At 42.3% G+C, this 23,102-nt stretch overlaps 1 protein-coding gene across 2 annotated transcripts in view; it reads left to right on the top strand.

Annotated features, from left to right (window-relative positions):
- Positions 1–23,102, top strand: part of OTUD7A (OTU deubiquitinase 7A) — a gene marked incomplete at its 5' end in the record, with an annotated part of 167,020 nt that overhangs the window by 43,037 nt on the left and 100,881 nt on the right. For both annotated transcript variants that reach the window (XM_079699885.1, XM_079699886.1), the window contains one exon: positions 22,679–22,861. In XM_079699885.1, the coding sequence (XP_079556011.1) occupies positions 22,679–22,861 (183 nt within the window). The remainder of the gene's footprint in view (positions 1–22,678; positions 22,862–23,102) is intronic.

Here is a 23,102-nt window from a genome sequence, read left to right as displayed (position 1 = left end):
GGTGCAGTGGTTAAGAACCCACCTACCAACATGCAGGGGACACGGGTTCGAGCCCTGGTCCGGAAAGATCCCACATGCCGCGAAGCAACTAAGCCCGTGCGCCACAACTACTGAGCCTGCGCTCTAGAGCCCACAAACCACAACTACTGAGCCCGCGTGCCACAACTACTGAGCCGCATGCTGAAACTACCGAAGCCCGTGCGCCTAGAGCCTGTGCTCTGCAGCAAGAGAAGCCACCTCAATGAGAAGCCTGTGCACCACAACGAAGAGTAGCCCCCGCTCGCCGCAACTAGAGAAAGCCTGTGCACAGCAACAAAGACCCAATGTAGCCAAAAAAAAAGGTACACATGGGTCCTTACATTTTTATCATCAGCACCTCGGGGTGTCTCAGGAGTTGGGGGTCTGCTGAAGACTCCTCGTAATGCAGCATCGGGGCAGTCCCTGTCCTGAGCTTCTGGCTGTTCGGTTTAGATGTTGCTTCAGCTTCTCTGAAGCTGTTTCATCATGCACTTGCATCATTGTTTAGATTAATTGTGTCCTGAGTGTACACAGCCCAAGCACCTGGAAATGCTAGAAAGTTATGCTTTGTTTATAAGCTCTGGAGTGTGTGAGACCCCAGAATAGAACTTCTCAGACTGTAAGTCCATAGTCATTTATGTATTCACACAACAATGTAATAATTTCATTTGTGGAGTAATTCAACAAATGAGTTAATATCTGCTGTGTATATAGAAATTGTCTTTCTTTCATTCAGTTGCTGTATATGCATGACCAAATTGAAAGTTGTCTTTTTAGAATTATTTTATTAGTATGTTTTAAAATATACTAACTAGATTATATTTCACATCACTATGACATTGGTAGTTTCAATACTTACTTTACAGGCTAACACAAAATACTCATCACTTGATGCTAAAATTGAATGTTTTCATTTACTTTTCTATATTATTTAACCAGTTGCCCAAAGTGGTTGAGTTCAAAATTCATTTTGGTGTTTGAATATGTGCATATTTGTTCAAAACAAAACCAAAAGGGAGCCAATTAATTACCTAGACAAACACGTCATGTTTACCCAACATTCAGGTAAACTGAGGCTTGCATTTTAATGTTAATTAAATTAATTCAAACATTAGTATGAATTCCTCAAAGAAAATTAAGAAAATACAAAAAAATGAGGAAATAAGATCACTCATGATCATACCCTTTAAAGAGAATCCCAACGATGTTTTGCCATCTCCTCTTTCAGTTCTTCTTATACATATGTATGCATACACATATGTGCAGATGTAATAAACACATATACTTGCCCAGGATTTGTTGTGTATATATAGACATAGTTTTTCAAATGTTTGCAGTAGGGACATCTAGTGGTTTGCCAAAGTCCACCCCTTCTCCCTGAGAGGGACCTCCATCCCCCAGGCCCCTGGACTTGGACCAGTCACGTGATTGGTTACCACCATGGAAGGGCCGTGACAATGACAGTCACGGCCAGCACAGCCCATCTGAGGGGATGAGGCTTGAGGGGCGACCGCGGTGGAGCAGGGGACAAATGTGTGAGCTTCTGGGCTCTACCCCTCTGGCTGAGGGGCTAGGGCCCCCAGGGTAGCCTTGGGGGCCACGTGTTACAGGCGGCCCCTGGATCTCAGGGGGACCATATGGCGTCTGCGTGTGAAGGGAGCACACCTTCCTCTGTGAGCTACTGAACAGGGGCGGGGTTGGGGGGCTGCCGATTACCGCAGCTTAACCTACACTAACTAGTACATTATTTTTATTGAATACTAAGACAATACATAATCATATTTATCAGAATTAATTATAAAAAGAGTGCACTTTTAAAGCACCCAGCTTTTAAAATGGGGGAGTGGAATTTGTCATGAACTTGGAAGCCCTCTGTGGGTTTCTCCCCAACTGCATCTCATTGCCCCTCCCCACCAAGGTCCCCACCACCTGGGTTGTGGGTTCACTTGCATTGCTTATGCATCTTCAGGGTTTTACCCACTGTGTCTGTATCTCTAGTCAATACTCTGTTTCAAGTTGCATGTTTTGAACTTTACATAAATAAACCGAGACTATATGAATCTTTAGGGACTTGCTTCTTTCCTGCAACAGTATGCCTCTGAGATCCCTCTGGGCTGTTGTATGAAGTTTAATTGACTTTTCCTTACTGCATAGCACTCCATTGTTTGAAGAGACCGAAATGTTCATTGGTTCATTCTACTTTCAGTAGACATTTGGGCTGTTTCTTGTTTCTGCTGTTATGACCCAGGCCGCCATGCACGCTTTTCACAGGCTCCTTGGGCATGTGGTGTGTGCAGAGGCATCTCTCGATATAGGAATTCCTATATATGGACCACGGGGCCCAGGGTCTATGGCATTTTAGAGGAGATGGCCGAGAACAGCCTTGTTAATGAGGTGGTACCTCAGGAGAGACCTCAAGGAGCTAAAGGAGAAAACAGTGCTGGTTTCTGGGACATGAGTATTCCAAGCAGAAGAAAGAGCAAGTGCCAGGGCCCTGTGGCCAGACAGTCCTAGCTAGGAGACGGGAGCAGCTGCATCCCCAAGAGGAGGAGGTGACATCACAGTGTTGTCACAGGTGCCCTGGGGCCAGAGAGCAAAGAACCTGGGGGTGACAGAGAGGAGTTATTTGGAAAGTTATTGGAAGTCTCTGGGGTTTAAAAGGAGAGGAATATGACAAGGTTTCCATTTTCAAAGGGCCACTCTGGCTGCCTGGTGAGCTGGGCACACAGGAGCAGCAGGGGCCGGGAGCCTCTTGCAATAATCCAGGGAAGAGGTGCAGCCGACTTAAGGTAGGAAGTGTGGATATTTTGAGAGGGGATTAGATTGAGAGAATATATTTTAAAGTAAAGCCTAAAGGATTGGCTGATGTGGGCTCTGAGAGTGAGAACAGACTGGAAGTTGACAGCATGGATTTTCATGTCAAAGTCAATCTCTGTGAGGCCAGAGTCCAGAGGAAGCTCAAGCCTTGGGCTTGGGCTACGTCAGGCCTGGGATTCCCTTGGATGCCTGGATTCATTTGCCTGAGCTGCTGTAACTTAGGGCCACAGACTGGGCAGCTTAAACAAGACACTTCTTCTCATCATTCTGGAGGCTGATAGGTCCCAGGACTGGGCACAGGCCGATGCGGCCTCTGGTGAAGGCTCTCATCCTGGCTGGCAGACTTCTGGCTGTGTCCTCACATGGCCTTTCCTCTGTGCCCTCACGGGGTGAAAAGGGAGAGATCTCTGAGGTTGCTTTCTCTTCTTATAAGGACACCAGCCCTGGTAAGTTAGGGTCCCAACCTTTATGACCTAATATAACCTTCATTTCTCTCTCCAAATGCAGTCACCCTGGGGGTTAGAGCTTCAATATATGAATTTTGGAAGGACACAGTTTGGTGCACAGCAACCTCCAAGGTGAGATGCTGAGTCAGGAGTTGACCCAGGGACAAAGATCCAGGGGAGGTCAGCACGCAGAGGGAGGAGGCTGACAGGACAACCAGAGCGCGAGTACGGATGGGGAAGGGAAGGGGCCCCAGGGCTGGAGGCCTGTCAGCAGGCAGAGGTCGGGAGTCTGAGAAGGATCCAGAAGGAGACCCAGGAGGACCATGAGTGGGAAGGAGACCAAACAGAGCGTGGTGTCCTGTCCCAGTGCCACACACAGGATGTGGTCAAAGAAGGGAATGATTGCCTCTGAGGGTCTGTGGGAGCCTTGGGTACAGGTCACAAGGGTAGCATCAGTGGGGGGTGGGAATGGGGGACCAGGGCTCAGGCAGTGATGGGAGGGGAACGGGTCACAACAGTGAGTGCAGAGGACAAGTCTAGAGTCCAGACTCAGGTGCCTGTGTCCCTGGGGTCATTCCAGATCTCCCGTTCCTTTGTCTCTGTGGCCAGTGTTTCCCATAATAGTGTCGATTTGGTCTCTTGTGTCTGAAATTCATAGTGTATATGTTATTAGCACTTTTATCTTGTTTTTTCCTTTTTACAGTATAGAGCTTCAATTACTTAGCATAATGCATTTGAGATCTGGTCATGTTTTTCCATGAATCAGTGGTTTGTTTATCCTTACTGAGGAGTATTCACTGTATGGGTGAACCACAGGGGTTTTTATTAGCAGTTGCCCACTTTGGTATTTATGAATACAATCACAGAATTTCATGTGAACATAGGTCTTCATTTCTTTTGGGTGAAAACCTAGGAAGGAGATTGCTAAGTCACAGAGTAAATGTATGTTCAACTTTATAAGGAACAGACAAACCAGTTTCAAAGGCATTCCTGTTGCATTCTCATGACAATGTATGAAATTTCCAGTTGACCCGCATCCCCTCCTGCACTTGGTTTTGTCAAGTTTCTTTAAGCAGCTCTAATAGATGATAAAAAGTGTGGATTTGGTTCCTGCTCCCAAATCCACTGAGCACCTGCTTCCAGCGCCTTTATCTTTTTTCCAGCCGCGCCTCTAAACAGCAGAAGCCTCTACACTACGTTGTTTCCTAACTTTTAGAATCTTAAGACTTAGAGTACTCCTTAGACTTTCAACCATCTCTCCTTAAGGTTGCCAAGACTGGGGCTCAGAGAGGAGACAGAGATTCCCAAGGTCACAGAACAAAGTCAAGGCAGGCCTGTGGTGAGAACACGGTGCCCAGTGCTGGCTGCTCTTCTCACGGGCCTTGGACTCACACGGGCTAGTATGCAGGACATCCGGGGCAAACACCTGTGCTCCTCACGGCCCTGGGAGGCTCTCATGTAGAAATCCCAGCTCCCAGTCATTGGAGGGCTTGCCAGTTACTGCAGCAGAGCTGTGTTTCGAATTTAGAGATATTTGACTCATTCACATTGTTTGTCTAGGATATAGACATTCATTCAAGTTAAAAGTTAGTTAATTGGGCTTCCCTGGTGGTGCAGTGGTTGAGAGTCCGCCTGCCGATGCAGGGGACGTGGGTTCGTGCCCCGGTCCGGGAAGATCCCACGTGCCGCGGAGCAGCTGGGCCCGTGAGCCATGGCCGCTGAGCCTGTGCGTCCGGAGCCTGTGCTCCGCAACGGGAGAGGCCACAACAGTGAGAGGCCCACGTACCAAAAAAAAAAAAAAAAAAGAGGACGTGTACCCCCTTCTGTGCCCTCTACCTGACTCCTCCCTGACCCCTGGGTCACCACTTGTGTTAGTTTCTTATTTACCCTTCCAGTTTTTGTGTAAGCAGATGCAAGTAAACATATATGTATTTTTCTATCCTTACTCAAAATGTGGCATTATGAATATTTGGCACCTTGCTTATTTCACACCTAGTGTATGCTGGAGACCTTCCCATTGACCCACATCATTCCTTCATGTAACAACAGAACATTATGTCAGGGAAGTGGACTGTGGTTTACTTAAATATTCTTCTATAGATGGACACTTAGCTTGTTTCCATTATTTTGCTGTTGTAAACAATGCTGCAGTGACCATATTGTACATACCTCATATTTATGTGTATAGGTATTTCTATAGGATAAATTCCCAGAAGTGGGATGGCTGAATCACAGGATAAGGGTGTTGTAAGTTTGGTGAATCCTGGGAAATTGTCTTGCTTAGGGATATATCATTCCATACTTCCACCAGCCAGCAGCTGAGCAAGATGGTTTACACACTAACTTGGTAACCAGGTGGTTGCCAACTTTTCATTTTGCCCCTCTGATATGTGTGAAATAACTTCTCAGATTTTTTTCTAGTATATTTGTAAATTGCATTTGTTTTGTGAATAAAATCAAGCATCTTTCCGTATGTTTCATGGACATACGAAATTCTTTTTTTGTGTGAACTGTCTGTTCATGTCCTTTGCCTGTGTGTCTTTTGAGTAGTCAATCTTTTTTTTTTCTTATTGGTTTCTGGGCAAAACACGTACACATACACATACACACATGCACATGCATGCACATACACCACACAGGAGAAAACAGAGGGTGTCATGTCTGCTCTGTGTGCCCAGATGGGGAGCCGCAGCTGCTTGGGTCTCACAGCTGAGGCCTCTGCAGGTGACATCCCAGCCAGAGAATATCACCTCACCCAAGACTCTCCCCCTCCTGGGGGTGCCTCCATGTGGTGCCTTCTTTATGTCTGAGTGTAATGGCCTGGCCCCTTACCACAGTGCGGACACCTCTGAAGGGCCACCCCCACTCCCGTGCCACCTGCCAGTTCAGCCAAGGCCCTACTGAACCTTCTTGGTGGGTCAGCTGCTGCTCCCACCCAGTCCTGCCACCTCATCCCCCACAGCATGCCCCCTCCTCAGATTTTCTTGGGAACAGAACTGCCTCAGAGATGACGTCTTGTATGTGATAGGAGTTGCAAACATTTTCCCAGATTGACATTTGCCTTTTGACATTTTGTATATATTTAAGTCTCTCCAGGACTTCCCCTTACATTCCATGGTTTTGTCTGATTGTTCATATACCAGTTATTGAGGCAGTGGAGTGGGTTTGGTGCCTGCAAGTGCCCCTCCCCCCTTACTGCTCTTATGTTTCAGAGCCTCTCTAGTTATTCTTGCTTAGTTTTCCAAATGAACTTTAAACTCAGCTTGTCCGATTCCAAGAAGAAAAAGAAAGTGCTTATATTTCTTACAGGATCATATTAAATTTACAAATTAGCTTAGGAAGAAATGATGATATTGAGTCTTCCAAACTAAGAACATAGTGTGTGCAGTTCTACTTTTGTGCCTTTCAGGGATATTACAATATTTCCACCTATGTGTTTTACACATCTCTTTTAAGTTCATTTCTTGGAATTTTTTTAGTTGCCATCATAAATGGAATGTTCTCTTCCGTTATGTATTCTAACTTATTTTTGTTTATATAAGAAGGCTATTTTTCATGCATGTCAGTTTTGCGTCAAGGCTGTTCACAGACTATGTCTGGCTCTCTGCCTCCCCCTAGTGGGACCATGGGTGCATTGCCCCTCCTGGCCCCTGTAGTTGGATGGTCCCTTTGACTAGTTCTGGCCACGGGGTTGTGAACACAAATGAGGTGTCACTTCTGAGCCAGTGTTTGATCCTTAGTTGGAGATGCTCCAGGGATCTCTGTCCTTCTGCCACACTGATTGGCGGTTTTTAAGAGCAGCTGCTCTGTCAGCCTGAATCCTGAAGTGAGAAGGTGTGACACAGATCTGGAGCCGACCCACAGCAGACTCGTGGGCTGAGCAAAAAGCAAACCTTTGTTGTGGTGGTCTCACGGTTTAGAAGCTATTGCCATAAACAGCAGGTGTTCTTTTGTTAATAGTCCATGTCAGTGTGTTTATCTTAGCATCTCATGGTAACTTCTGTTTTATATGGTTTCTACTTTTTATTTAATATGCATATATTTGTATTTCTTATGTCTTGTTTTAATATGTGCCGGGGATTTGTTTTAACCGGGTCTGGTAAGACACACACACAGAAATGACTGTCATGAAGCAAGAAGGTTTTACTCCCAGTTCCCTAGAGGCAGGAGGCATGGCACACAAGGCCACCTGGAGAAGCACCAGGGTCAGAAGGCAAAGGGGCTGAGGGGAACACGTGAGCTAGGATTTACTATGGTTTCTGCAAGAAGGAATGGGCAAGGTGGGGTAGGCGGATTTAGTATTGGCTGGTGTGAATCATTGCAGCAGGTTCCAGGGTGGAGGGGCTGCCATGTGCTGTCTCTGGCCTTGGGTGTTTAGCACAAGGGAACGTTGGCCCAGAACATGAAGGCCTGACAGAGGAGGTGGTTGGTTGGGGGTGTGGACTCTGGATTGGTTCCTTCTTCATATGAAAGGCATGCTTGCAGGGGAGTCATTTGCCATCACCAAGAATTAGAGAGTTCTGAGAAGGGCGATTTCTCCCAGGTCAGCAAGACCTCAAAACTACAGAAAATAAAAAAGTAGGATTAATTCATCTCCACTGTGGACTGAACCCTTTAGCATAATAAAGTGGCCTTCTGCATCTTACTTAATGCCTTTTGACCTAAATTCTATTTGTTTGATATAAGATTATGATCCCTATATTGCCTTTTGTTGTTATTATTGTTGCTATTGTTTTATTTTTGCCTGATAAACCGTGGTTCCTCCCCTTTAGTTATAACCTTTCTGAAACACTTTTCTGAATATATCTCCCATATACAGCACAAGTTGATCTTTGTTTTTGAGGTAATATGAAAATTCTTTAAATAGCTGCATTAAACCTGTTTAAATTTATTGCTATGACAGATATGGTTGGTCTTAATTCTGTCATATTATATTTACTATTTATATATAAATATTTAAATGACTTTCACTGTATTTTATTAGCTTTTTATTTTTAAATGTTTTTCTGATATTTAGGAAAGTTATGTTTTTTATCTGGTGGTTACTTTTTAAAATTCTACCTTTATGTACTATCCTCTTTCCCTTTTTCCTTTTTTTAATGTAATTATTTTTATTGAAGTATAGTTAATTACAATGTTGTGTTAGTTTCAAGTATATAGCAAAGTGATTCAGTTATACATATATACGTATTCTTTTCCAGTTTCTTTTCCATTATAGGTTACTATAAGATATTGCGTATAGTTCCCTGTGCTATCCAGTAGGTCATTGTTTACCTATTTTATAGAGAGTAGTGTGTATATGTTAATCCCAAATTTCTAGTTTATCTCTCCGAACCTACCCTGCTATCACCTTTGGTAACCATAAGTTTGTTTTCTATGTCTGTGAGTCTATTTCTGTTTCGTAAATAAGTTCATTTGTATCATGTTTTTAGATTCCACATATAAGTGGTGTAATATGGTATTTGTCTTTCTCTGACTTACTTCACTTAGTATGATAATCTCTAGGTCCATCCATGTTGCTGCAAATGGCATTATTTCATTCCTTTTATGGCTGAGTAATGTTGCATTGTATTATATATACTACATCTTCTTTATCCATTCATCTGTCGATGGATATTTAGGTTGCTTCCATGTCCTGGCTATTGTAAATAGTGCTGCAATGAACACTGGCGTGCATGTACCTTTTCAAATTAGAGTTTTCTTCAGATATATGCCCAGAGTGGGATTGCAGGATCATATGGCAACTCTATTTTTAGTTTTTTAAGGAACCTCCATACTGTTCTCCATAGTGGCTGTACCAATTTATTTCCCACCAACAGTGTAGGAGGGTTCCCTTTTCTCCACACCCTTTCCAGCATTTATTGTTTGTCGATTTTTTTGATGATGGCCATTGTGACGGGTGTGGGGAGATACCTCACTGTAGTTTTGATTTGCATTTCTCTAATAATTAGTGTTACTGAGCATCTTTTCATGTGCCTGTTGGCCATCTATATGTTTTCCTTAGAGAAATATCTATTTAGGTCTTCTGCCATTTTTTTTGGAACAATATGTTCATTTTATTTTATTTTTCACTTGAATAATATATATTTTTTATATAGCATGTTCTTATTAGTCATCAATTTTATACACATCACTGTATACATGTCAATCTCAATCACCCAATTCGTCACACCCCCACCCCCCCGCCACTTTCCGCCCTTGGTATCCATATGTTTATTCCCTACATCTGTGTCTCAATTTCTGCCCTGCAGAACAGTTCATCTGTACCATTTTCTAGGTCCCACATACATGCATTAATATACGATATTTGTTTTTCTCATTCTGTCTTACTTCACTCTGTATGACAGTCTCTAGATCCATCCATGTCTCAACAAATGACACAATTTCTTTCCTTTTATGGCTGAGTAACATTCCATTGTATACATGTACCACATCTTCTTTATCCATTCGTCTGTCGATGGGCATTTAGGTTGCTTCCATGACCTGGCTATTGTAAATAGTGCTGCAATGAACATTGGGGCGCATGTGTCTTTTTGAATTATGGTTTTCTCTGGATATATGCCCAGTAGTGGGATTGCTGGATCATATGGTAATTCTAATTTTTGATTTTTAACGAACCTCCATACTGTTCTCCATAGTAGCTGTATCAATTTACATTCCCACCAACAATGCAAGAAGGTTCCCTTTTCTCTACACCCTCTCCAGCATTTGTTGTTTGTAGATTTTCTGATGGTGCCCATTCTGAATGGTGTGAGGTGATACCTCATTATAGTTTTTATTTGCATTTCTCTAATAATTAGTGATGTGGAGCAGATTTCATGTGCTTCTAGGCCATCTGTATGGCCTCTTTGGAGAAATGTCTATTTAGGTCTTCTGCCCATTTTTGGATTGGGTTGTTTGTTTTTTTAACATTGAGCTGCATGAGCTGTTTATATATTTTGGAGATTAATACCTTGTCCATTGATTTGTTTGCAAATATTTTCTCCCATGCTGAGGGTTGTCTTTTCGTCTTGTTTATGGTTTCCTTTGCTGTGAAAAAGCTTTTAAGTTTCATTAGGTCCCATTTGTTTATTTTTATTTTTATTTCCATTACTCTAGGAGGTGGATCAAAAAAGATCTTGCTGTGATTTATGTCACAGAGTGTTCTTCCTTTGTTTCCCTCTAAGAGTTTTATAGTGTCCAGTCTTATATTTAGGTCTCAAATCCATTTTGAGTTTATTTTTGTGTATGGTGTTAGGGAGTGTTCTAATTTTATTCTTTTACATGTAGCTGTCCAATTTTCCCAGCACCACTTATTGAAGAGACTGTCTTTTCTCAGTTGTATATCCTTGCCACCTTTGTCATAGATTAGTTGACCATAGGTGTGTGGGTTTATCTCTGGGCTTTCTATCCTGTTCCATTGATCTATGTTTCTGTTTTTGTGCCAGTACCATATTGTCTTGATTACTGTAGATTTATAGTATAGTCTGAAGTCAGGGAGTCTGATTCCTCCAGCTCCGTTTTTTTCCCTCAAGACTGCTTTGGCTATTAGGGGTCTTTTGTGTCTCCATACAAACTTTAAGATTTTTTGTTCTACTTCTGTAAAAAATACCTTTGGTAATTTGATAGGGATTGCATTGAATCTGTATTTTGCTTTGGGTAGTGTAGTCATTTTCACAATACTGAATTCCAATCCAAGAACATGGTATATCTCTCCATCTGTTGATATCATCTTTAATTTCTTTCATCAGTGTCTTATAGTTTTCTGCATACAGGTCTTTTGTCTCCCTAGGTAGGTTTATTCCTAGGTATTTTATTCTTTTTGTTGCAATGGTAAATGGGAGTGTTTCCTTAATTTCTCTTTCAGATTTTTCATCATTAGTATATAGGAATGCAAGAGATTTCTGTGCATTAATTTTGTATCCTGCAACTTTACCAAATTCATTGATTAGCCCTAGTAGTTTTCTGGTAGCATCTTTAGGATTCTATGTATAGTATCATGTCATCTGCAAACAGTGACAGTTTTACTTCTTCTTTTCTAATTTGAATTCTTTTTATTTCTTTTTCTTTTCTGATTGCCGTGGCTAAAACTTCCAAAACTATGTTGAATAATATTGGCAAGAGTGGACATCCTTGTCTTGTTCCTGATCTTAGAGGAAATGCTTTCAGTTTTTCATCATTGAGAATGATGTTTGCTGTGGGTTTGTCATATATGGCCTTTATTATGTTGAGGTAGGTTCCCTCTATGCCCACTTTCTGGAGAGTTTTTATCATAAATGGGTGTTGAATTTTGTCAAAAGCTTTTTCTGCATCTATTGAGATGATCATATGGTTTTTATTCTTCAGTTAGTTAATTTGGTGTATCACATTGATTGATTTGCATATATTGAAGAATCCTTGCATCCCTGGGGTAAATCTCACTTGGTCATGGTGTATGATCCTTTTAATGTGTTGTTGGATTCTGTTTGCTAGTATTTTGTTGTGGAATTTTGCATCTATATTCATCAGTGATATTGGTCTGTGATTTTCTTTTTTTGTAGTATCTTTGTCTGGTTTTGGTATCAGGGTGATGGTGGCCTCATAGAATGAGTTTGGGAGTGTTCCTTCTTCTGCAATTTTTTGGAAGAGTTTGAGAAGGATGAGTGTTAGCTCTCTCTAAATGTTTGATAGAATTCATCTGTGAAGCCATCTGGTCCTGGACTTCTGTTTGTTGTAAGATTTTTAATCACAGTTTCAATTTCAGTGCTTGTGATTGGTCTGTTCATATTTTCTATTTCTTCCTGGTTCACTCTTGGAAGGTTATACCTTTCTAAGAATTTGTCCGTTTCTTCCAGGTTGTCCATTTTATTGGCATAGATTTGCTTGTAGTAGTCTCTTAGGATGCTTTGTATTTCTGCAGTGTCTGTTGTAATTTCTCCTTTTGCATTTCTAATTTTATTGATTGAGTCCTCTCCCTCTTTTTCTTGATGAGCCTGGCTAATGGTTTATCAATTTTGTTTATCTACTCAAAGAACCAGCTTTTAGTTTTATTGATCTTTGCTATGGTTTTCTTTGTTTCTATTTCATTTATTTCTGCTCTGATCTTGATGATTTCTTTCCTTCTGCTAACTTTGGGTTTTGTTTGTTCTTCTTTCTCTAGTTCCTTTAGGTGTAAGGTTAGACTGTTTATTTGAGATTTTTCTTATTTCTTGAAGTAGGCTTGTATAGCTAAAAACTTCCCTCTTAGAACTGCTTTTGCTGCATCCCATAGATTTTGGATCATCGTGTTTTCATTGTCATTTGTCTCTAGGTATTTTTTGATTTCCTCTTTGATTTCTTCAGTGACCTCTTGGTTATTTAGTAACGTATTGATTAGCCTCCATGTGTTTGTGTTTTTTACGTTTTTTTCCTTGTAATTGATTTCTAATCTCATAGCACTGTGGTCAGAAAAGATGCTTGATATGATTTCAATTTTCTTAAATTTACTGAGGCTTATTTGTGACCCAAGATGTGATTTATCCTGGAGAATGTTCCGTGTGCACTTGAGAAGAAAGTGTAATCTGCTGTTTTTGGATGGAATGTCCTATAAACATCAATTAAATCTATCTGGTCTACTGTGTCATTTAAAGCTTCTGTTTCCTTATTTATTTTCATTTTGGATGATCTGTCCATTGGTGTAAGTGAGGTGTTAAAGTCCCCCACTATTATTGTGTTACTGTCGATTTCCTCTTTTATAGCTGTTAGCAGTTGCCTTATGTATTGAGGCGCTCCTATGTTGGGTTCATATATATTTATAATTGTTATATCTTCTTCTTGGATTGATCCCCTGATCATTACGTAGTGTCCTTCCTTGTCTCTTGTAACGTTCTTTATTTTAAGGTCTATTTTATCTGATGTGAGTATTGCTACTCCAGCTTTCTTTTGATTTCCATTTGCATGGAATATCTTTTTCCATCCCCTCACTTTCAGTCTGAATGTGTCCCTAGGTCTGAAGTGGCTCTCTTGTAGACAGCATATATATGGGTCTTGTTTTTGTATCCATTCAGCAAGCCTGTGTCTTTTGGTTGGAGCATTTAATCCATTCACATTTAAGGTAATTATCAATATGTATGTTCCTATTACCATTTTCTTAATTGTTTTGGGTTTGTTTTTGTAGGTCCTTTTCTTCTCTTGTGTTTCCCACTTAGAGAAGTTCCTTTAGCATTTGTTGTAAAGCTGGTTTGGTGGTGCTGAATTCTCTTAGCCTTTGCTTGTCTGTAAAGCTTTTGATTTCTCCATCAAATCTGAATGAGATCCTTGCCGTTTAGAGTAATCTTGGTTGTAGGTTCTTCCCTTTCATCACTTTACTTATATCATGCCACTCCCTTCTGGCTTGTAGAGCTTCTGCTGAGAAATCAGCTGTTAACCTTATGGGAGTTCCCTTGTATATAATTTGTCATTTTTCCCTTGCTGCTTTCAATAATTTTTCTTTGTCTTTAATTTTTGCCTATTTGATTGCTGTGTGTCTCAGCATGTTTCTCCTTGGGTTTATCCTGTATTGGACTCTCTGTGCTTCCTCGACTTGGGTAACTATTTCCTTTCCCATGTTAGGGAAATTTTCGACTCTAATCTCCTCACATATTTTCTCTGGTCCTTTCTCTCTCTCTTCTCCTTCTTGGACCCCAATAATGCGAATGTTGTTGCATTTAATGCTGTCCCAGAGGTCTCTTAGGCTGTCTTCATTTCTTTTCATTCTTTTTTCTTTATTCTGTTCCACAGCAATGAATTCCACCATTCTGTCTTCCAGGTCACTTATCCGTTCTTCTGCCTCAGTTATTCTGCTATTGATTCCTTCTAGTGTTTTTTTCATTTCAGTTATTTTATTGTTCATATCTGTTTGTTTGTTCTTTAATTCTTCTAGGTCTTTGTTAAACATTTCTTGCACCTTCTTGATCCTTCCCTCCATTCTTTTCCCAAGGTCCTGGATCACCTTCATTATCATTATTCTGAATTCTTTTTCTTGAAGGTTGCCTATATCCACTACATCTAGTTGTTATTCTGGGGTTGTATCTTGTTCCTTCATCTGGTACATAGCCCTCTGCCTTTTCATCTTGTCTATCTTTCTGTGAATGTGGTTTTTGTTCCACAGGCTACAGGATTGTAGTTCTTCTTGCTTCTGCTGTCTGCCCTCTGGTGGATGAGGCTATCTAAGAGGCTTATGCCTCTTCTGCCATTTTTTGATTGGGTTTTTTTTAATATTAAGTTGTATGAGCTATTTGTGTAATTTGGAAATTAAGCCCTTGTCAGTCACATCATTTGCAAATATTTTCTCCCATTCCATAGGTTGTCTTTTTGTTTTGTTTATTGTTTCCTTTGCTGTGAAAAAGATTTTAAGTTTAATTTGATCCCACTTGTTTATTTTTGGTTTTATTTCTGTTACTCTAGGGGATGGATCCAAAAAAATATTGCTGAGATTTATGTCAAAGAGTGTTCTGCCTAGGTTTTCCTCTAGGAGTTTTATATTATCCGGTCTTACATTTAGGTCTTTAATCCATTTTGAGTTTATTTTTGTATATGGTGCTAGAGAATGTTCTAATCTCATTTTTTTTACATGTAGCTGTCTAGTTTTCCTAGCATCACTTATTGAAGAGACTGTCTTTTCTCCCTTGTTTCTTGCCTCCTTTGCCATAGATTAATTGACCATAAGTGCGTGTGTTTATTTCTGGGCTTTGGACATCCTAGCCATAGCAATCAGAGAAGAAAAAGAAATAAAAGGAATCCAAATTGGAAAAGAAGAAGTAAAACTGTTACTGTTTGAAGATGACATGATGCTATACATAGAAAAAGATGCTACCAGAAAGCTACTAGAGCTCATCAATGAATTCGGTTAAGTTGCTAGATACAAAATTAATACACATAAATTTTTTGCATTTCTATACACTAACAACAAAAGGTCAGAAATAAAAATTAAGGAAACAATACCATTTACCATTACATAAAAAAAATACCTAGGAATGAACTTACCTAAGGAGACAAAAGACCTGTGCTATGAAAACTATAAGACACTGATGAAAGCAATTGAAGATGACACAAACAGATGGAAATATATACCATGTTCTTGGATTGGAAAAATCAATATTGTTAAAATGACCATACTCCCCAAGGCAATCTACAGATTCAATGCAATCCCTATCAACTTACCAATGGCATTTTTCACAGAACAAGAACAAAAAATTTTTAACTTTGTATGGAAACACAAAGGACCCCAAATAGCCAAAACAATCTTAAGAAAGAAGAACAGAGATGGAGGTGGCATGCTCCCTGACTTCAGGCCATACTACAAAGCCAGTCATCAAAATGGTATGGTACTGGCACAAAAACAGACATATAGATCAATGGAATCCATTAGCTTTTCATTTTTAAAAGTTATATTTTTGTCTAGTGGTTACTTTTAAAACTGCTACCTTGATGTACTATCCTCTTTCCCTTTTTCTTATAGTTGGTTCCAATGATCTGCCTCAATGAAACTAGTTTATATCTTCTTCCTCCTCCCTCTCTCTCTTCTACCATCCAGTTTAGTTAGTAGTACGTTGTTCACATGTTTCTAGTGTTTTCCTTTGTACTATTATGTATGTTCACATATTTATATTTGATCTGCTCACTTTAAGTACTATTTTGTACTCCCATGTAGTACAGCCGAAGCAACTGTAAGTGGACTTTACTTTCTACTTTCTACCTTTTTTTTTTTTCTTTTTTGTGGTACGCGGGCCTCTCACTGTTGTGGCCTCTCCCATTGCAGAGCACAGGCTCCGGACGCGCAGGCTCAGCAGCCATGGCTCACAGGCCTAGCCACTCTGTGGCATGTGGGATCTTCCCGGACCAGGGCATGAACCCATGTCCCCTGCATCGGCAGGTGGACTCTCAACCACTGAGCCACCAGGGAAGCCCCTTTCTACCATTTTTGTTTTTGCAGAATGTTCTCTTCTGTCATTTGTATCTGTACTTTTGCTTTTACTTAGCTGTACAGTTAAATACATTTACTGCTGCCTCAATTTCCCTTTGCCAAACCTCCATTCATTCTTTTTTTTTTCCATTCATTCTTGATTGGCTGGAACTCATCTTCTAGTAGTTTTCTCAAGAAAGATCCATTTGACTAATATTTCCTGAACTCAGACCTGTTTTAAATGATTTGTCTGTAGCCTTTATCCATGAAGGAATGGCCTATATGGGTATAAACATTTCTTAACTCGCACTTCTTTACTTCCTTCAGTATCTTGTAAATGCGTCCCATTATCTTCAGGCATTGAATTTGGCTGCCAAGAAGTATGTTACCAGCCTGATTGTTTTTCCTTTTTGCTGAAATATTCAAATAATTCTCTTTATCTTCAAAACATCATAATATTATAAGGCTATGTCATTGTATTGATTATACTAGGACAGTTTCCTTATATACAATGTGCCCTTTCAGTGTATAGGATCAAGTATTTATGTCAGAAGTTCTCTCTTTTGAAAGGCTAAATCTGTGATTGCTGGTCTTAGATTTCTCTCCAAAAACTACCATCTCCTCTGCTCCTGATTTTCCTCCACTTTTCCCTGATTGGATACCCAAGATCACTCTATGATGGCTATCCATTTTTGTTTCTTCTTAATTAATGAAAGGATATTGAGGAGACTGTATGTTTTAAATTGTTTTAGTATTTACATTTGTGTGCAAATAATTTTTTCTGAAATGATGAGATAAAGCAGAATATATATGCATGGTACCATGTATTTTTTTAATTTCTCTTTTTGAAAATCAGCAGAAGAGGGAATCACAAGCACACAGAATGTGAACCACAGTGCCTGTCCAATGTGATGTGGTTTCATGTGACAAACGCTCTTCCTTGTCTTAAAATTTCGTGAAACTTTATTACCACAGCATTTTACAAATTTAGTTAGCATATCAGTTTGTTGACCTTGCCTGATTATAAGGGAATAATAAAGTACCTCCATATGGTAAAAAAAAAAAAAAAATTTCTCTTTTAATCATAGTTTTTAAATTATTTTTTCTTTTCCATTGTTTTAGATTTCTTACTTTGGACTCCAGTGACGTGTACGTGGCATTTCCTTCGCCTATAATCTCTATGTACCATTTCCCTGTAACTCTTTGTTTCTTTATTTCTATTTCATTTTGCTCACTTTACTAATTTTCATTTTTATGGTCCTTACTATGCTATCTGTACTTGTTTTCTGTCTGTCTGGTCCCTTATAACTGGACTTCATCTCTGAAATTAACTCTTTTCTTTTCTTTTTTCCCTGAGTTTAGTCAGTTCCTGTTTCACATCTTCCTGTGGGTTCATATATCTCTGCTTTATCATTTTCCTTAATGGATGTGAAGCTTTAGAGACAAAACAAAATAAGTTGTTTAACCTGAGATCAGACCCTGTTTGATGTTCCTCTTAAGACAATAAAAAATAAAATGAATTAAAAGTTTAGAGCACAAGCACATCACCAGTAAACTGTGCTAGAGGGTAAAACCTGTACCTGCTGGTACCCCAGTCACCTGCTGTATGTGACAATAACAAACTGAGGCAGCACCTGGAAGGAAACATTTATCAGGCAACTGTCTCCATCTCCTTGAGGTCTTCCAGACAGTGATACTGTCCTACCAGAAATACTGTCCTTGGAGAAATACTGTTGGAACATCACTGGAAACCCTCAGGTCGGCTGCAGGAGAAAAATGAGTATTTCTAACTGTGCAAATTGCTCTTGCAAATAAATTAGGATTCTGTGCATATAGAATCAGACAGGAATAGAGATTGGATAGTTGACTAGCATCTGCCATCTTTGAACATTTGGCCTTGAAGCTTAGGATACAAACTGTAACTAGATTTATGATTATTCCCATAGAGATGGACTTAATCTTCAAAAGAGAATATATTATACATTAAGATAAGAAAAGAAAAACAAGAAGAAAAGTGGAGGAAATCCATGTGCTTTAAGGACAGGGAAAAGCAAAGCAGTCAGAAAAGGGGACATGGAGTGTTTAGAGTCATAGGAAAGGGGTTTATTAAGATGTCATGTTGGAGAGAGGCCTTCTGGTTTCCTCCCAGCAGCCTGGTGGCTTGCTGGTGTTTGGGAGATGGCACAAGTGACACCTGAATGAGAATTTCACATGGTACATGTGAATCTGTGGGGAACAGAGCAAGGACCCAGCAGGTGAAAACAGTGTCAAGGTGGGGATGGAGGGATCTGGGAAGTAGGGCAAGTCCTGTTATAGAGTCATGATGGCCGGCCACAGGAGAGGGAGGTTTCAAGGGTGGTCAGCAGCCAGGAGCCGTGATGCCCAAAACAAGGTCAGGTTCAAAGGAACTGTAGCCCCAAAAGCTTAGGTTCTGATCAAGACAGACCTGGATTTGAATCTCAGTTCTGTCACTTACCAGCTGGATCTCAAGCATAAGTGATGGAAGTTAGGCATAAGTGAAAACTTATCATGAATGGTAGTAACACTAAGAGCTTTCCGTGTGCTAAGAACTTTACAAATGTAGTCTGCTCGTCTCACTTACTCCTCCTAGGAATTTTCATTAGGTGGATTTTATTATCCCAGTTGTTCAGAAATGTAACCCAAGGTTTCACGTGTTGGTATTCTGTATTCACTGTCACAGAAGTAGCCGGGAGGTAGGGCCAGGCCCAAAGCCTGAGCTCTTTACTGCTCTGCTGGACCGATTCCCCCCTCTAATGAGTGTGCTGGCTTCAGGGCTCACAGCCTGTGGCCACCCCAATCACCCGGCTAAGGATTACGTCTGGCCTCAGCCCATTGCATCACTGTGGTGGTGTCACCATGGTGGGCCCCTGTGCCCTTCCACCTCATCCTCCCTCCATGCGACACCTGTTGGGACTCTCCAAGACTTACAGTGGAGAAGATGAAAGGGGATCTTGAAATGTATCCTCTCTGAGCTCCCAGGCCACCAGGGGCCCACTCCTGTCCCTCTCCTCTAGATTTCCTGCTTTTAGATACAACCTGTACAACCCGCCAGTGTCAAGCTCATCCCTGGGGCATCCCCTGTCCACGCGTCTGTCAGTCACCACTGGCATTCCTGGTTGTCCTGAGCTGCAGTCTTTGGGACTGTGCAGAGCAGGAAGCAGATCTTGAGGGGCTCCGACCCCCTAAACATCTGATGAGTGCGTCTGTCTTCCTTCCATCTTGCTTGCTTCCCTCTCAGTGGCCTCTTGGACCCTTTCCAAGTGCACAGACCCTGGAGTCCTGGATCCTTGAGGAGTTCTCTAAAATCTGAAATCAAGCATTTGGGGATCATTGGGGAGCTGGGTTTTGTGGACAGTGCCGCCCCCTCCTCCATCTTCGCTCTCACCTGACACTGGATCCCTGTTTGCTAAGAGGTGCGGCCCAGGTTAGAACCAGGATGCTTGCTGGTTAAGGATACGGGCAGGTGTGTAGCAAAGTGAACAGGAGCCCAGGGCAGTGATGGGAGAAGACAATGTAGGCAAGAGCAAGTGGGAAAAGTCAGCGAGTGAGAGGTCCCCGGGTGGGAGAGCAGAGCGGACTGGCCTTTGCTGATGGCTGGACATGTGCTTCTCAGCGTTGCCCAGCTGATGCTCTAACAGAGGCACACGGTGGGAACACACCCCCACCCTGGAGTTCTGGTCCACAGAAGCCACGCATGAGCACTGTGGTCCTGCCTTCATACTCGGGCCTGATCACCTGTGATGGAAAGTGGATCAGGGGGCTCTGAAAGGGTCTCCTGTTGGGAACAGACAGGAACAGCAGGACAGGCTCTTTCCAGTTGGTGGGAGAAGCACAGTGGGCTGGCTGTTGACAGCAGGAGCTGGGGGACCACAATTCTGCCAGGACTGGGTCTTATGTCCATGGAAGCCCTGCAGGGGAGATGCAGATTGGTGGACAGATCCAGAATGGAGGGTTCATATGCAAATACTATGGTGTAGCAATCCTCCAAGCCTCACTTTCTGTTTGTGAGGAGCCAGGACGGTGCCTGCTCCTTGTGGGGCTCGGGGATGATGACTCCCCCGGCTACACCTGGGTGCTCCATGTGGGCTCTTTCACAGCCAGGATTCGTGGGGCTGGTGTCATTGCTAATACACACTCCCGTATTTAACGTGTTCGCATTTCGTGATAGGATTGCAATCCGGGTACCTCTCCTCCACCTCCCCTCTCCTTGACCTTCCTCCCGGACACAGGTTTGGCCCTCCCCGGGGCACTTGCCACCCTTGGCCCTACTTTAGGGCAAGGTGCCCACCCAGGTCATCGCCCCTGCTAAGGAATAATGTCCCTAAGGCAGGGCCTTGTCTTGCCCTTCTTGGACTGGACCCTGGAACAAGGATGCCCATTTGATAGACACAAGCACTTAGACTCGAAAGTGCGTTTGCGATCACACAGGCAGTGTGTGTACACTGTGATTGTTAGTCGCGTGTAAGAGTGAAAGTGTATGCTTGCATTTCTGCTTCAACCGGTTCCCCTAAAACGACTCTCTCATCACCGCCATGTTGCACGATACAACTACTAACAGTAGCGGGGCTGCATTCCACCCATGTCCCCACCTGTCACCACTTACAAAAGTGCCCCCAGACCCTGCTAGGGTTTTGTTGAATAACCCAGATGGTTTCGCTTCCTTTTCTTCCCCACTGAGATGTGCAAAGATGCTTCAGTGGTGTCTTTGTTAGCTGACTGTGGAGGAAAGAAATGAGATTAAATTGTACATGTCGGGCTTCCCTGGTGGCACAGTGGTTGGGGGTCCGCCTGCCGATGCAGGGGACACGGGTTCGTGCCCCGATCCGGGAAGATCCCACGTGCCACGGAGCGGCTGGGCCCGTGAGCCATGGCCACTGAGCCTGCACGTCCAGAGCCTGTGCTCCACAACGGGAGAGGCCACAACAGTGAGAGGCCCGCGAACCGCAAAAAAACAACAACAACAACAAAATTGTACATGTCCGTGTGATAGAATTTAAACATTCTGATTGATAGTATCAAGTCTGCAGCAGAAAAAAGTAGAAAGATCAGAGGAAGATGTTCAGATATTATTTTAGACATTCAAAGCCTCATTCTGTTGTCTACACCGCATAATTCATCGTATCGTTAGTTGATATAGTGAATTATGCAATTTGAAGTTAATCAGTAGAGGATAAGATTTTATTCGCTCTTTAAAATTAGAGCTAAGCTTTTAATTCTTTGCCTTTAAAAAGCACATGGTTGGGACTTCCCTGGGGGTCCAATGGTTAAGACTTCGTCTTCCAATGCAGGGGATGTGGGTTCAATCCTTGGTCAGGGAGCTAAGATCCCATGTGCCTCCTGGCCAAAAAACCAAAACATAAAACAGAAGCAAAACTGGAACAAATTCAATAAAGACTTTAAAAAGTGGTCCATATCAAAAAAAAAATCTTTAAGAAGCACATGGTTGCCTAATGGAATCGGATGTGGTGTGTGCCACCTCCTTCCTTCTGTTAGAAGTCCACCAAGTCTTAGAGTCAGGGATTAGAGCCTCCACACTGAGTCCAGCCCCCCATGAGCTCCCCCTCGTGCTGTGAACCCCCAGCACCCAGCCCTGCTGAGCACTACCTGGGACGGGCACAGCTGTCCCTCCTGGAGTCTCACCCAGTTCAGCACCTGAGCTCTGATGTCGCCTCCCACCGAGGCTCCCACACAGCGAGCCCCATGGAGCCTCTGCCCTCTCCAAGCTAAGCTTCAAGAAAAAGGTGAAATACTGAGCAAAAGCCCAAAGAAAACACGAGAATTCTTTTCATTCCTTTTTTTTTCCCCACTGGGAACTTCTTTTCCATTTCTTTTTTTTTTTTTTTTTTGCACCCAATGTTTTGCTCCCCTTGGAAATTAAGCTCTATGACTTGGCTTTCAGAGGCGTGGAATGTTCTGCAGGGTGTGTGAATCTAAGGCCAGCATCCTTAGATACTACGTGATGTACTACCGTAGGTACATCACGTACTTCAGAGGGATGGATCTCAGGCATGGGTGAGAAATTCCACTCTTAGAGAGTACGCATCAGGCCATTTTACTCCTTCGAAAACTGAGAACTAAAACTACAAGGGCCTACTGTATAGCACAGGGAACTATATTCAATATCTTGTAATAACTTATAATGGAAAAGAATCTAGAAAAGAATAGATCTATGTATGTGTATGTATAACTGAATCTCTTTGCTATACACCTGAAGCATTGTAATCAACTATATTTCAATTTTTTAAAAAAGTTTCTTTTCAGGGTAATGAAAAGTGTTCTGGGATCATATAGTGTGGATGGTTGCACAACTCTGTGAGTATACTAAAAAACATTGAGTGAAAAACCAAAAACAGAAAAGAACAAAAAGAAAAATGAGAACTACTGGTGGGGAGTTCATGAGTGAACACGTGCTAACAGAGACCCTTCTTTCCGTGATTCTTTCCTAAAATGTGACCATGCATCAGTATTGTAATGTCTTGTCATCTCTTGTCTCCAGGCAAAAACTGGGACCTGACGGCCGCTCTGAGTGACTATGAGCAGCTCCGACAGGTGCACACAGCCAACCTGCCGCCTGTGTTCAACGAGGGCAGGTGCCCCAAGCAGCCTGAGCGAGAGCACCCCCCACCTGCGCACACGGCCGAGCGGCCCTGCCCACCCAGGCAGGACGACATCGCCCAAGGTACTGGCTGAGGGACCCGCCCCGCACCAGCTCCCCGGCCAGCATGCCCTGGCTTGCAAGGGGGCTGGGGGTACACAGAAGGGCGAGGTCATCGCCTCCCAGCTGCAGGCAGATGGGGCTCTCTGAGCACCACACCTCATACTCCTTTACAGCTTCCGTTCCCGCCTGAGAAAAACAGGAGAGTGTGTCCACTTCTCTGGGACCCCACATTCCTCCTGGAGTCCTGGTTTTTCCAGACCCA

Source organism: Hyperoodon ampullatus, assembly GCF_949752795.1.
Source record: "Hyperoodon ampullatus genome assembly, chromosome: 3".
Classification (NCBI taxonomy): domain Eukaryota; kingdom Metazoa; phylum Chordata; class Mammalia; order Artiodactyla; family Ziphiidae; genus Hyperoodon; species Hyperoodon ampullatus.
Note: the sequence above shows the minus strand (reverse complement) of the source record. Positions and strands in the feature narration are given on the sequence as shown.